Source organism: Rissa tridactyla, chromosome 2, assembly GCF_028500815.1.
Source record: "Rissa tridactyla isolate bRisTri1 chromosome 2, bRisTri1.patW.cur.20221130, whole genome shotgun sequence".
Lineage (NCBI taxonomy): Eukaryota > Metazoa > Chordata > Aves > Charadriiformes > Laridae > Rissa > Rissa tridactyla.
The window spans coordinates 55,254,711-55,269,846 of record NC_071467.1 but is presented as its reverse complement, the minus strand read 5'-3'; the positions used below and the strand labels follow the sequence as shown (position 1 = coordinate 55,269,846).

Genomic DNA, 15,136 nt, shown 5'->3' with positions numbered 1-15,136 from the left:
CGTACCATATGAAACTTTTTAGTGATGTTTGCAGTTGTAGGAACTTTATTAGGAGGTGGTCTTTGCAATCCCCATCATACACTCTCTCTGTTATGAGGAAACGAGTTGAGAACTGTCATCATCTTCATGCCAACCTTCGGAAGTCCAGCAAAGATTATGGGCTAAACTTTAAACAGTCATTTAATCTCATTCAACTCTAGATATGTCACCTAGGCATCAAGATTAAATCATTCTTCTATGCATTCTCCTCTATAATCAATGTTGTGGGATGGTTACCTCCAGAGAGAAATTTGTGCTAAAATGGGTGCCTCAGATAGACGAGGTAAATCTCCATACAGAGGTATCTGTCACCCAGTCTCATCCTAGATATAGAAGACTCCATCCAGTTTCCAAACAATAGCTAACTGTTTCTTCTAAGAAGGTCAGTTTACTCTGATTTCTACAAAGCATGTAGCAAAATACTTCTCTGTACTGGAGCCATAAAGAGGGAACCAGCATTACTCACTGTCCACAGGATGTCCTGGTACCGAATTAAAAGCCGCACGATGTGCGCTGTGGTGGCGGCTGCTTGCATTTCTTGTTGGTTTGCACGTTTCCCTTTGTAGATGAAAAGGTTTGGTGCAACAATCATGGAAACATTCCACAAATTCATTTTATTTTTCCCTTCATTAGCAACCACCTTCTTCAGGAACTGAAGAAAGGCCTGGAAAAACAACACTTGTTATGCTGAGTCTCACAAAATAGTTTACTTCTTAAATATAGCATTTTCAAATGCATAACATGTCTGGATCGAAAGGTGCTATATTTACACTTGGAGATGAAATTCAGGGGTTTTTTTGCATTCTAATTTGGATTACTCTGATATTTGCTGGCACAACCACCTGTGTCAATCACAGAGGAATAGTTAATGTTATCAACATACACATTAATAAATTATCTATCACTTAGAGCATAATCCCAAATCCATAAATCAAGTACAGTGTCTGCACTAAGGCTCTGAATCCTGTAGTAGAAGAAAGATATAAAGGTGTTGCAATGGAATAGTTAAATAGATTTCAAGGTGTCCATTTTGATCAAGGATTTTTATATCGCAATCACCAGGGTGATCAGCCGGTCTTCAAATGTGCAGCAGTCCCGTATGTGATATAATCTGAGGAATTTCTGCCAACACCCAAACTTTTAATCTGGGATAATGAAACCAAGAAGAGCTCAGTGGTTGTTCGTTGACGTCACTTCTGCACATGCATGGCAGAATCAAAGGAAACTCATTTCCCTTTTGGGCCGTTTATTCAGAATTTTGCTTGAGTGACTGAATAGGATGGATTGCAGCTGTGGTTAGAGTTGGGGTCTGCCAATGAATCCTTTTGCAACACCATACCGTTAAAACCACTGTCTTTGTACCCTGACATTGCAATTAAAACATTTTTACAAAACCAGGAATTGCAAAACAGAAACTGTGTTGGAGAAATTTCTAAAATCTTGTTATAGATAGCAAGTAGAGATGCATTCAGTTTTGTCATCACTTCTATTTTTGTATAAAAGCCTAGTAATGATTAAGACTGCTCATCTAGCATGTGTTTTACAGATACAACTCTATAGGAATATGGATTTTGGTAGAAGAAATAACCTCCATTGTTCACAGAGCACTAGTAGAATCCCAAATAGGAGGGTTGTTATTCTTGTCCCTTGTTATTGTATAAATAAATACAGATAAAGAAGGCACCTGGACTCATAAAGCTACATCTAAACTGACCAGTGTTAGACTTTCAGAGGTGGGGGACCTGCAGGGTCCTGATGAGCAGGGGACCTGATGAAATGTCTGGGGGCTCCCAGGAAGCTTGTTCACCCAAGATTCCTTTATGTAGAAACAAGTCCAAAGATACAACCGGTGTCTCTTAGGGTCAGGACACAGCTGCAGCCAGATCTGGGAGCTCCCAAGCACCCAAAATGCTTCATGACTGTATCAGGAAGTAGTACATGGGTGTGGGCATGGGTTTGGAAGGCAAACCAGCTGAGGCCGAGGTCCTGACATCCGTGCTACAGATATACGTTTCAGGGGTTTTTACTTCAGACTACCTCCTCCGGTCTGGTCCAGTGCCCTGGGAGCCCTTCAGCACTGGGAGCGCGCTAGGCGAGCTCCTGGGAGGCAGCTTCTCATCCCAGAGAATTCCAGTCATGCAGAAACCCAGAAAGTGAACCTTGTTTTTACCAAACTATGCGAGGAACATGCCTCTCTGAAATGGATGCTCCAGAATAAATGATGCCTGGGAGCCATTTACTGACACCAGCAGTTGGATATCTCCAGCAACTATTTCTTAATTGCTTGTAAGAGAAATGACAGCCAGGGGACTGGAACATTTCTTCAAGAAAATGATAAAAAACACAGATGAGTACTTTCACAGTGCAGCATCTGATCACTGACTGTTAGAAAAAAACCCCATGTCTGTCATTGAAAAGTCAAAAGCACCACAGATGGCAGGTGATAGCAAAGGAAGAACTTACCTTGGCCGTGTCTCTGTTAGCTTCAGGCAGCAGCATGATCAACAGATGCAAAGCTTGTAGCTGTAACTTGATCTTGGAGATTTCTAAGAATATGAATAATTAATATTTTTCAAATCCTAGTTACAATTGGTTTGTTCTAAAACCCTTGTTGGTCGGCAGTTCTGGAAACACAGCAACCACTAGCCAGTTGAGACCAGCATGTTTAGATATTTATTAACCATAGTCTTTTCCCCAAATATAAAAACAATTGTAATGAGTAGATTTTTTCTCATCTTCCTGGGTCTTTGTCACAGGGGGAGAAAAGGCTCTATAACATTCTGTCTAAATAGCGAGGAGCCAATATTTTTCAGTATTAGCCAGTTTCTCTTTGATATCGTGGTCAGAATTTGTTGTATGTACATCAAGTATTTTCCCCCTTTCAAACTGAAATCAATATTTGTTTTCAGAAAATTTTCAGACTGTTGTTATTAAGTAATTTGCTGAACATTTGTGGCATTAGAGTGGAGACTGATTGCTTATAACTTAAAAAGTATTTGTCCCAAGTCTAGCGCTCTAGATAAATGTAGAGCCCCTTGTCCATTACAAAATACCATCATATTTTCAGCGATTGGTACATATTAACGCTGTGCAAACATCACTAGAACAGCTGGGGTGGAGAAGATTGGAGAAGATCTGTCATTTGCTTCCTCTCAGGGTGGATGAGAGAGGTTTGGAGAAAAAAAGAGTGTGTGTTGTGGACAGCGTATCCGTTTGAAAGGAATAAATTCACCAACACCTCATATTCAGTCTTCTCCTCCAAACTGGTAAGTGATTGTAACTGCACGCAGTCTGGGACTCACAAGGAGCATACTCAGTTACGTGAAAGTTACAGGAAGGAGTCACCTCCTTGTGCCCTTTAAACTACCTCATAGAGACACTGAAAACTTGGCTGCAACCTTATATAAGGGTTCTAAGTTTTCCGTACCAATTTGCCTAATAAATTTACCATCCTGATAGTTTCACTCTGTCCTTGCTCAAGTGAATTCACAATGAAGTCAGTAGGTATTGCAAGGTACTACTGCATTCTGGCTGGAAGAGAAATGAACAAAATGTACTGAGAAGGAGAGGGTGTATGTACACTGAAAACAAAACCTGACTGCCTGAAGCTTTCCGTGACCACATATATCTTTGTACGAATATTCTGACCTCAACATAAACCTGGAGAGAAATAAAACAGATCCAACAGAATATCAGCTGAAGGGCAGTGACCTGAATTCACCTTGCAGAAACTTTCATTTGTGAAATCTATAATTTGTGTGAATCAAAGTCTATATATGAAAGTCATTGCTCGGCCAGCGTTTGCTCACAGATTTCAAATCTCGCATTAAGCAGTTGTGTCACTCACAAAATGAGTCTATGCTATTAGAAAAATGCAGAGACTTTTTTCCATTTGAAAAGGAAAGCATGAATTAAATGTATTAAATGTTTAGACAATGTGCTAGGCCTTTTTTCTCTCTACTTCAGAGAGAGGAAAAAATTACATGTTTTTTTCTCTCTGCTTCAGAGAGAGAAAAAAATGTAATGCCTGCTATTACATTTTATCTAGATCAGTCCATACTAACTCCTTTTCCACCTACTTTCCACTAGCGTGATGAAAGCAGGCAGATATTCTACTGTGAAGAGGGGGCTTGGGAGTTCTCTTATAAACATTTTCAGCAGTCCGGCTGCATCATTATTTCGTACTTGGTCCCAGTCAAAAGTGTCTTCATAAAATTTTGCCTCAAGTTCTTGATGGAGATTCTGAAAGATAAAAGGAATGTCTGACCTTTAATCCTTGCTTCTGACCCAGCAGTTTGAAGTTGCTTCAGAAATCCCATTATAAACAACAGGCAGGTTGACAGCATAGTTAAATTAAAGCAGCCCTAAACCAGTAGCAGCCTAGGTACAGCCGTGTGGAGTTCAGAGCAGGTTAACTGATCAGGTTCCTGGGGGTATTTTGCAACCCTGGCTAAATTTGGTTTGCATTAGCTAGATTTCTGCCAGTGACCCATTTGAACCATTTTAAAGAAAGAAAATTTTGTGCAATGTCTTAGAACTAGAAACAGAAAATTCAGTTACACACGATTTTTAGCGCAGATGCTCTTTTTGTTTAAAACACTCTCCAGAGGTTTTGACCCTTAAATCACACAGGAGTGGCATTTCTTCCTCACTGCTAGTGAACTTGCTAGACAATCTGTTGGCATCCGAATCTGTGGGCCTGGACCAAATGGCTTTAAACTTCAGGTCTTCCTGTCTTTAGAAGGATGTTTTCTTTTAGAATAGCTGTAATTAGATTTGGTCGCTTCATAGAAAAGTAAAGGTATCAAACCATTCCTATCAGAAAACCTCCACTTAATACAAGCTAAAAAAACGCCTCAAAACCTGCGAGATATCCAGGACAGAAATGACTATACCATTTTGGGTGCCCATTTAATCCTCTTGTTCTCCAGTGTCAGCATCTTGCTCTATAGCAGAGGTCTGTTTCGTTCTGGAGGGTAACTAATCAATGTTTCACACACGTCTGTGAGTGGGATATATTCAGTAAGGTTCCTCGTAGGAACAGAATTTGGCTTCAAACCCAGGTCACTGTTTAGAAAATGCAAGCTCCTCAAAAATGTGTTGGGTTAATAAGATTGAAGGAGGCTATTGTAACAGAAGGATATCCATAAATTATGCATCTTTCACAATTATTACTGGCCAAACACTGCCTTATCTATAGGAAGTTTGTTGCTGCTTTTTGTGAGACCATTTACGACAAATCAAAACTGTAGCTAATATTCAGGTTTCAGATCATGTTTTTGTCAAACGTACTTTAATATTACACAAAAAGGTTTAGTCCATTCAGACAAAAACTTTAAATAATGGATTCTGTTTACTGTGCCTCACATGAATGGAAGGAAATTACACATCAAATATGGTCACACATAATGAAGTGAAATGGTTGGCACAAAAGGAAATAGAAAGTCATTCAGAATTTGGTATATACTGTTACAATCTCATTTTTACTAGCACATTTTGCTGGTTGTAATCTGGGCTATCTCAGCTTCCTCTGTATTCACATCCTTTACACATAATCCATACAAACACCTGGATTAAATTCTCTCCTGGTAACTGACTGGGAAATGTGGAACAGAAATCCTCACCTCATCAAAATCACAAGGGGAGAGAAAAACTACGCCACATTTTTTGCTGAGGACTGGGAAAAATCCATAGAAATAGAAGGCAAGATTTTTGAAACGTAAACATTTAATATATACATCCACACAGGCAAGCATATGTGTATATTTTATACACTCCCCCCTCCATATACATATGTATATGCACATAAGTACTTTTAAAAAAAGTTTTCGCAATTTTTTTTATTAAATGTGACTGATCCTACAGTAGGCTATCGTGCAATTTTTGCTTCACTGGAGCTTTTGTTACAAACAAGATTACAGAGGGAAACTTGTTGTTATTTCTTCTATTCTTTGTTTTATAGAAGAGTAACCTTTAATCACTTCCATATGCCTTTTCTTTCTCCAAACAAGACTGAAATAAAATTGGAATGCCCTCAAATCCTAATGTCACAATAATGTATGAAGGCTTTGAAGGATGAAATCTGGATCTGCTTTGAAAAAATCTCTCTCTTGCTGGTTGGCTTGTTGGACAGACTTAAATGAAGCCAAAACTCAAGTAATTTAAAACTTTCATATGGACAGCCTAACTTATCACCCAGTATAGGAGCGTTACATATAAAGTCATATCTCATAGCAGCTCCCTGGATATAGGTTGTGAATAAGAAGTGAACAAGACACGGTACGGTATATGCAAAGAATATGAAAGTAATTTAATTAGGTAGAGCACAGCCCTGCTGTGTAACCTCCCTGGAGAGGGTGGAAAAAATTGAGATTGTGTGAAATAATACTTGAAGTATTTGTATGAAAAAATGAAGAAGCCGAAAAGTACAGGCCAAATTCGGAGCTCCTCTTCTGCAAGATGTGGCATTTTGCAAGGTGCTGAGTGCTTTTATCATGCCACAGATTCAAAGGGAGCTGGGATGCTACTGCCTAACTTTGGTGCATTTTACGTAATGCTGCTTTTTCTTGTACAGTCATTTTTTTATGATCCTTAGCCCATCAATGTTTAGCAATTCCCAACATTACTCTATATGTGGCTGCCACGATGTTGAGACTTCCTGCCTTAGAAAGCGAACTAGCTTTCTTGGGATGCACTATAAGAAGTCGCTTGAACCAGATTAAAAAAAAAAACCTAGAAAAAAACAAAAATCTGGGAAAGAGGTAGACTACTAAGCCCAGAACAAACTTGTTTTTCTAATTTGCCTCTGCCAAAGGCTTCCAGCTCCTGGAATCAAGTTAGTCTGGAGAAACAATTGCAAGCATTACTGCACCGCAATGTCAGGTTATTGGGTACCAACTAGCCTGTATTCATAGCCTGCAAATAGCCTGAAGTACTCAAGGCTGCCAAACAGTAAACGCAGGCCAAATTTCTCTCACTTGGAACATGAAATTGTGAGATCACAGAAGATAAATGAGAAATAAAATGACACAAAGGTTAAAATTACATAGACTAAGATCTTTATCTGAAGTTCGCTCAGTTTAGCAACTCTGGATTTCTGAAATAAATTAAAAGAGAGATAAGATCACAGCAATTTTGGATGACAGAGATAAGCTGAAAGGATCGCTCGATGTTTAGTGGAGAAAAACTGCATTCAACGTCAAGTCTGTGCTTTATATAGAACATTAACAAATGCAAAGCAATAGACCACATGTTCTGTGATTTATTGGTTCCCAGGAACCATCTGACCTTTCACTGGTAGGAATAGAAATGCTGATCTACACACATCAGTATTTATGTGCAGTGTGCATTTGCGTGTGCTCTATTATTTTACATAGGGTCTGTGGTCGAGGAGACAGAAAACTGGCACAAGTGTGTACCTTGACTCTGGAGGCAGATCCAGGCACTCGTAGAATTCCTTCAGTTTCTAAACCTGTTTCCTCAAGCTTGAGCAGCAACTGAAAAAAAACCCAACAAAACCAAGGAAAATACTCAGAAGCACTTAATTACCTTTCTTTCAGTCTAGGTATCCTTGAAGCTAATTTGAAAAAGATACATTTCTATGTAATTTTCTAATGAAAACAAGCCAGCTCATGTAAGTAAACCTTCCTAATTTGTTCTCCATATTCCTGACCCTGAAATACAGAGTATGCAGAGTACGGAAAACCGATAACGCAATAGGCCCCTGCGTCCTTGATTTGAGACTTGGCACTGCTATAGAACACTTAACACATAAACGTATTAATAAAGGGTCAGATACACTGGGTAAAACACAATGGTGTTTTGAGGGAAAATTAACCTCTGAGAAATGTTTAAGTCTTTCCCCAAGGAGCACAATGGAAAGGTCTATAGATAACATACGTTCCTGGGAACTGAGAACTCAGATTAGAAAATGATCCCAGGATATTTTAGTTTGAAATTTCTGTGAATAGACAAACAGGCTTTCCACTCTTAAAAAATAAAGAAGATTTGATTTAACATAATTTAGAACAAGACAAAAAAAAATCATTCCTAGCATTTATTCATACAGCTCTGGATTTTCACCACTGTCTCTGCTTCCTGCCTGAGCTGTTGGATCCTTCTAATTTCCCATGGTATCTTGACAGGGGAGCTGTGGAGCTGATTGCAAAGTCATGTAAATATTCAAGTCATGTCAGTCTTTCCCTTGACACTCCACACCACTTCCCCTTTTGTCAGTATTTACAGGGAAATTTGTTGTAGTTTCAAGCCCACATAAACCTGTGTAACTGAATGTGTGCTTGTGCCTGTGTACCTGTCTCCAAGACATCCAGCTGGATGTCACTGTACTGTCAAATGACTTACATAAATGACATTGACTGGTCATACAAACCTCAATAAAATACTGCTTCCATTCTGGAAATAATAGCTAAGCTGCTAACAAGGGCAAGTGTAGGGTGCTGCACCTGGGGAGGAATAACGCCATGCACCAGTACAGGTTGGGGCTGACCTGCTGGAGAGCAGCTCTGTGTAAAAAGACCTGGGAGTTCTGGTGGACAACAGGATGACCATGAGCCAGCAATGTGCCCTCATGGCCAAGAAGGCCAATGGCATCCTGGGCTGCATCAAGAAGAGTGTGGCCAGCAGGTCGAGGGAGGTCATCCTCCCCCTCTACTCTGCCTTGGTGAGGCCGCACCTGGAGTACTGTGTCCAGTTCTGGGCTCCCTGGTTCAAGAAGGACAGGGAACTGCTGGAGAGGGTGCAGCAAAGGGCTACCAAGACGATTAGGGGACTGGAACACCTCTCTTATGAAGAAAGGCTGAGGGATTTGGGTCTCTTCAGTCTGGAAAAAAGGCGGCTGAGGGGGGATCTTATCAACGCTTATAAATACTTCAAGGGTAGGTGTCAGGAGGATGGGGCCAGGCTCTTTTCAGTGGTGCCGGGGGACAGGACAAGAGGTAATGGGCACAAATTTGAACATAGGAAGTTCCACCTAAACGTGAGGAAGAACTTCTTTCCTTTGAAGGTGGTAGAGCACTGGAACAGGCTGCCCAAAGAGGTGGTGGAGTCTCCATCTCTGGAGACATTCAAAACCGGCCTGGACTCCATCCTGTGTAACCTGCTCTAGGTGACCCTGCTCTGGCAGGGGGGTTGGACTAGATGATCTCCAGAGGTCCCTTCCAACCCCTACCATTCTGAGATTCTGTGATTCTGTAATACCTATGATTTGAATTCACGTGATATTAAAACTCCTGAGACAACTCAACTCTGCCACTTCTACACACACAATTTTGCACAGTGGCCTAATTTAATGAGAAAGGGAAACAGAAAGCCAGACATTTCTTTCCTGAAGTTTCCCATATGGCATCATATAATTACAAAAATTGAAAGAGGTCCCCACCACAGATAAAACACACAAAAAGAGCAAATTTTGTCTCCTTGTCACAGGATTTTCAGACCACAACATACAGACAGACAGACAGTAGACACTTTCAAGTCTGTAAAGCCTGCATCGTCTTTTATCTGATGACTGTGTGTCACTGACACTGAGTGTCAGTGCAAATGATGGAAAAATGAATCTCAGCAGCCCGGCAAGACGAATTATACTCACTTTTTGGAAGATGAGGGGAACTTTTATTCCAGGAACCTTCTTTTGATCATTCTCCAGCAATACGTTGAGAGGGACTCCAAACAGACCATTTTCTTAAAAATAATAACAGCAAATGTGAAAGAGAGAAAACACAGTCTCGTATGCGTCTTCTTAGCTATGCTGAGCAGTGCCCAGGTGGCCGCCATGGGGATGCCACAGCACGGTACCTCGTCCCCGCACCCTCTCTGCGCGGTTCCTCTTCAGCTCCACCCCCAGTGCGTCATAGAAGGCCGTTAGCTCAATCAGGGAGAGGTAGCGGATCTTCTTCATGTCTTCAGGAGATAGGTCTCCAACCTCTGTCAGTCCAAACCGGCTTTTCCGAACGATGAATTTCTACAGTAGAGATGGGTTGCATCTTTATTTGCACAAAAATTACAGGACGTGAATTTTTTGTTTTGAAAGAGATGCCCGTATGGGATAGGAAGTCATATTAGGGTAGATGGGTAACACCAAAGAGCTGAACTACAACCCTGTATCTTGGCCTGGTATGTTGACATAACTCGCATCCATCTGACACATAAAATTGAGCTTCTTGCTCACCATGTTGCCTTGCAGTTTGACTGGTAAGTGGTGCTGGAGCAAAGGTATTAACCTTAGTGCCTGTACTCCAGCTGGGACAAATGAGCTACGTGCTACTTTTAAACTTTTGCCCAGTTTCAGCAGGATATAAAATTTTGCTCTGCATCTGCCTCTGCCTCCCGCAGAGCATCTTTGAATGCTGTTGAAGTAGCTGACATATTTCATCATGGATATGGTTGTATATCAACTGTGTATCTGTTTGTGTAATGAACCCATGCCTGCTTTGCATATTACTATTAATTTATGAGGTCTTATAGGACAGTTCAAACTGAAGACCTGAGGAAAAGCCCAGAAGCAAAATCACTTAGTCCTGATGCCAACCTGTCAATTTACTGGTACTTTTTATTACTCAGGAAGATTTAGGCTTAGAAACAGGACTCCCAGAAGCTAAGGAATAATTTATTCAAGTAGGCTTGAACTAAATGATACTTAGTAATTTGGGGGCATGTGAAGATGTCTACATATTTTAGAAACTGCAGTGCCATGGACCAGAGCCAGGAATGCTGCGTCATGACAGAAGCATTTGTACAAATGTCAAAAAGAACAAATACCCATCAGATTTTGACATAATTGTTAGACATAATAACGTTATAGTAAAAACCATGCTTTTCAAAGAACTGTGGATCTTTGGGATTGTATGTTTTTTTAATTTAGTTGTAATTTAAACCAGTAATTGTTAGTCAGAGGTATAAATAAGTAGCATTACAAATCATCTCCTCCCTTTAGGGAACTGAGTGGAAACCCAGCCTTTAATAATGTTTTGCTTCTGGATATTTCATCCCAGTCCTCCCCTTTTTAAACAAATATGGACTCAATAAGCTTAACCCATCTTTAGATGAAGCCAGTCAAACAGATTAAGAAAAAAGTAAACATAAGAAGTATTAAACTTACACCAGATTTTAAAAGTAAGAGGGGACAAGGGATATCTAGATTAAGTAGGTTAGGACTTCCTAAATCACATTGCACATGCTCTTTCAAAAGGTGTTAACCATAATTGGGGGATAAAGAGTGCAGGGGATGGAAAAACAAATTTATATGCTGTCTGGGGCATTTTAGGCCACAATCTTACCTCCCCAGAATGCAGCAATACCACCGTTACTCTTATGCTGAGACAATGTAATAAAAGCTACATGGAGGATAGTCTTCTGAAGACACAGAAAATACTGAAGAATATCTATGTATTTTGGTTCCAGTGATGAAAAAAAGTCCAAAAGCAGTCAAAACACAATAAATCATCTTGAAAATAAGAAAAAGTCATGCAGTATATGTACATTTTCTCAGAGGAAAGAGAAAAAGTATGTTTGCCAAGAAAAAAATGACAAACACTCCAAAACTGATTAGAAAGGATAGCTACAATGATTTTCCATGGTGGCTGACTGTCTCCCAGGGTCATGATGATGTGATGCACTGTTAACACAAGGTTTGGGGCTGGGCCTCTTTCTACTGCCCAGTGTCACAATTTTCCAGTGATTTTTCTTACAAACAGTGGAGTCACAGTATGCAGCACTGAAGGAGGCTACATCATCCTGAAATTAAACTACTAGTGTTTTGGCTAAGGATCATGTCTGATATTGTGTGACATGTTGTTTCTATGTGGAACTGTACCATGTACTAAGATGGGCCTGAAATGCTGACTGACTCTTAGGTCTGTAATATCTTCAAGTTACATTGATCATGGTCCCACACTGGGGAAACTGCAGACAGTGATGTTGAGTTGGCTCTTAGAATATAGAATCATTTAGGTTGGAAAAGACCCTTGGGACCATTGAGTCCAACCATCATCTCTTCTGGAAGCTGAAGGGGACATGCTATTTTATGACACATAATCTCTCTCCGTGCAGCTCAGTATGTGCTATCCATGAAGCTGGTTATATTAATGGGTCAAACCTGCCCTGGAGAACCCACTGTCAAGGACGCTGGATGTTGTGCAGACTTCAGTCTGTCCCTGTTGGCCCACCTTGAGGAATAGGGGGACAGTCCTTCAGAGTTTAGGTGACTGGTCACTCTGTGTAACAGAGCAAGAGGTGATTTTTTGCTGGGGCCCATTATCGTCTGAGCCACTATGGAAAAAACCCAATACCACGAGTGGCAGCATATGAAATAAGAGAAATGCCAATGTCAACAGCTACAATTGTTGACTTTATTTAGAAACTCTCTGTTTGTGATGACCTGGCATATTTCTCGTGTACTCTCCCAAGCACACAAAATGATGCCCTGCATGCAGAATAGTTCATCTCCAGCACAATGCTGGCGTTTTCTAACAGTAATCAATTATGCATCCACAGATCCACGATATTCAATGTGGCATCTTCTCTTCCCCATTTGTCACCAGTTTCCCTGCTCTAGCAACTGGAAATTTTCCGAGCTGTTGCAGAGAACAATTTGTGTGTGTGTGTGTGTGTTGTGGTGAAGGCTGGGATTGTAGGTTTCCTACTAGAAGGAGCAAGGATGAACCCTTCGTTTGCCAAAATCATGATGAATGCTGAGACAACCTTACTCTCCAGAAGACACCAAGTTATCCACACCACAAAAAAACCCAGACACACTAAAGCACAGGGATTTCACACCAGTTGTAATCTACTTGGTGTCTTATCTCTCCTTTCATGAGGGAAGCTTACTTCTGCATCTCAGGTTCTTCTTCCTTGGTGGTGCCTGAGATGGACAAATGGATAATTCTCAGAGAATTCAATGTCTGCATGGATAGCAACAATTTCGGATTATCATAGAATCATAGAACCATAGAATGGTTTGGGTTGGAAGGGACCTTAAAGATCATCTAGTTCCAACCCCCCTGCCATGGACAGGGACACCTCCCACTAGACCAGGCTGCTCAAAGTCCCATCCGACCTGGCCTTGAACACTTCCAGGGATGGGGCATCCACAACTTCCCTGGGCAGCCTGTTCCAGTGCCTCACCACCCTCACAGTAAAGAATTTCTTCCTGATATCTAATCTAAATCTACCCTCTTGCAGTTTGAAACCATTACCTCTCGTCCTATCATTACACTCCCTGATAAAGAGCCCCTTCCCTTCCTTCCTGTAGGCCCCCTTCAGGTACTGGAAGACTGCTAGAATGTCTCCCCGGAGCCTTCTCTTCTCCAGGATGAACAACCCCAACTCTCTCAACCTGTCCTCATAGCACAGGTGCTCCAGCCCTCTGATCGTCATCATTAGTTCAGAACCTCAGGACATCACAACATTTAGGAAATGCTTCCAAATAATTTACAACTATTTCATACATTTCACTAAAAAAGTGCTATTTGAAGCATAAACCTAATGCTCCAGATTTCAGAAATGGAAGTTGTGGGGTCTGATGGAAATAGAAAACTGAATTCCTTGACTTGAAGAAATGATTTCGCATAATGACATGATTGCTTGGTGTATGTCTGGTTGGATGACATGATACGATAAACTTTCCTTTAACCATTCACGTAGTATCCCTTATAGCGTAATTGCACTGAATACTGATTGGAGACAGCAGTACTGCTGCAGGACTAAGGCTTGCTTTCCCCGCTTCATCTGCGAAGAGATTTTAAATCCCTGTGGTAACAAAGGCAGATGATCTGTGGGGGTATAAAGTAGGAAAGCAGACCAGTAATAAAAAGGATTGCTAGTTTTAGTGCCGGTAAGTGGTCTTTATTTCTATGTAAAAAATATATGTGTGGATGATGCAGTATTTGTGGATTGAGTTACACCTATTCGTCTGCAATGGGTACAAGTAAAAACCAGGCTTGAATATCCAGTTTAGCTTTGGTGCCTTTCTGGGAATCAGTCACAAGCGGTAGGAAGTCACAGCGGGCAGCCTCTATGAAGCACACATAGTGAGGGACAGCTAATGCATCCTAACGCACTCTGATGCGCTGGGGACATGATGTAGGAAATTACTGGGTTAAAGAAAACAATTGAGGAAAAATTTTGAGAACAAACTTACAGGCAAAGCAGAGTCTTCCTTTTTGAACCTCTGGTTTTTCGGCCATTCTTGGCTTTTTGGAAGGACCATAATGGATTCTGAGAAAGAGACCTCATAGGAGAGCTCTTCTGTTACAGATGTGCTGCCTTTATCTTGTCCACAGTCTAGACAACTATTAGCTGAAAATAAGGGAAACTATATATGAATGCTGAATATATGTTTGCATTTAGTACAGAGACATTAAAAAATTCAACTAAGATGACAAAAATCTTGAAAAAGTAATAAAGGAAGTGCTTCAAAAGGAATTTCAGTGTAAACCACAGCATGTTCCTGTTTTGTCTGGAGGAAATAACCCCTTAGAAATAAAATCCTTATTTTCATTTTAGATTATTTAACTTGTTGCTTTTCGTGAGAAAGATAGTCAAGCTGGAACTTCCTGTTTATCAGCAATTATCAACTTTTTGTACTCCATCGTTGTCTACCCAGGCCAGCAAACTGTGTTGGCACTTGCGTAATGAACAATTAAATATAAAAGTTCCTGACAGAAAAATGCTGTTGACACAGTTTCTTAGGTCACTGTTGGCTTATTTACAATCATAAGACATTTTGCATATATTTATATGCTCACATACATGTATTTCTCACAGTCACTAGTTTAGGTGTGTAGCACCAAAACAGGACTCAATGTACAATCTTCCAGTTCAAAAAACACTGTATCTACTGGAATTTCTGGTAGATATTGTGAAATTTGTTATTGCTCTGCTCTAAAATTTAGTTACCTGCAGAGATTAGTGGATGCCAGAGGAAAATTTCTGAAATCAGTATAAGCAAGTACAGAAATACTCTATTGCCATGGAGTCCAAAGTGTGATAACATGCACAAGTTCCAGTGTTGCCAACTTTCATGACTGATTTCTCACATCTCAGGACAATTTTACATTTTCCCTTAAAGTCCAGCTCCTAG

General features: G+C 40.5%; 1 protein-coding gene across 3 annotated transcripts in view; it reads right to left on the bottom strand.

Moving 5' to 3' along the window:
• ARHGAP28 (Rho GTPase activating protein 28) overlaps nt 1-15,136 on the bottom strand; it is an 80,902-nt gene that overhangs the window by 9,202 nt on the left and 56,564 nt on the right. For all 3 annotated transcript variants that reach the window (XM_054190710.1, XM_054190712.1, XM_054190713.1), the window contains exons 5-11: nt 14,195-14,352; nt 9,853-10,018; nt 9,647-9,738; nt 7,458-7,535; nt 4,119-4,281; nt 2,503-2,585; nt 506-703 (exon numbers count right to left, since the gene is read on the bottom strand). In XM_054190710.1, coding sequence (XP_054046685.1) covers nt 506-703; nt 2,503-2,585; nt 4,119-4,281; nt 7,458-7,535; nt 9,647-9,738; nt 9,853-10,018; nt 14,195-14,352 — 938 coding nt within the window. The remainder of the gene's footprint in view (nt 1-505; nt 704-2,502; nt 2,586-4,118; nt 4,282-7,457; nt 7,536-9,646; nt 9,739-9,852; nt 10,019-14,194; nt 14,353-15,136) is intronic.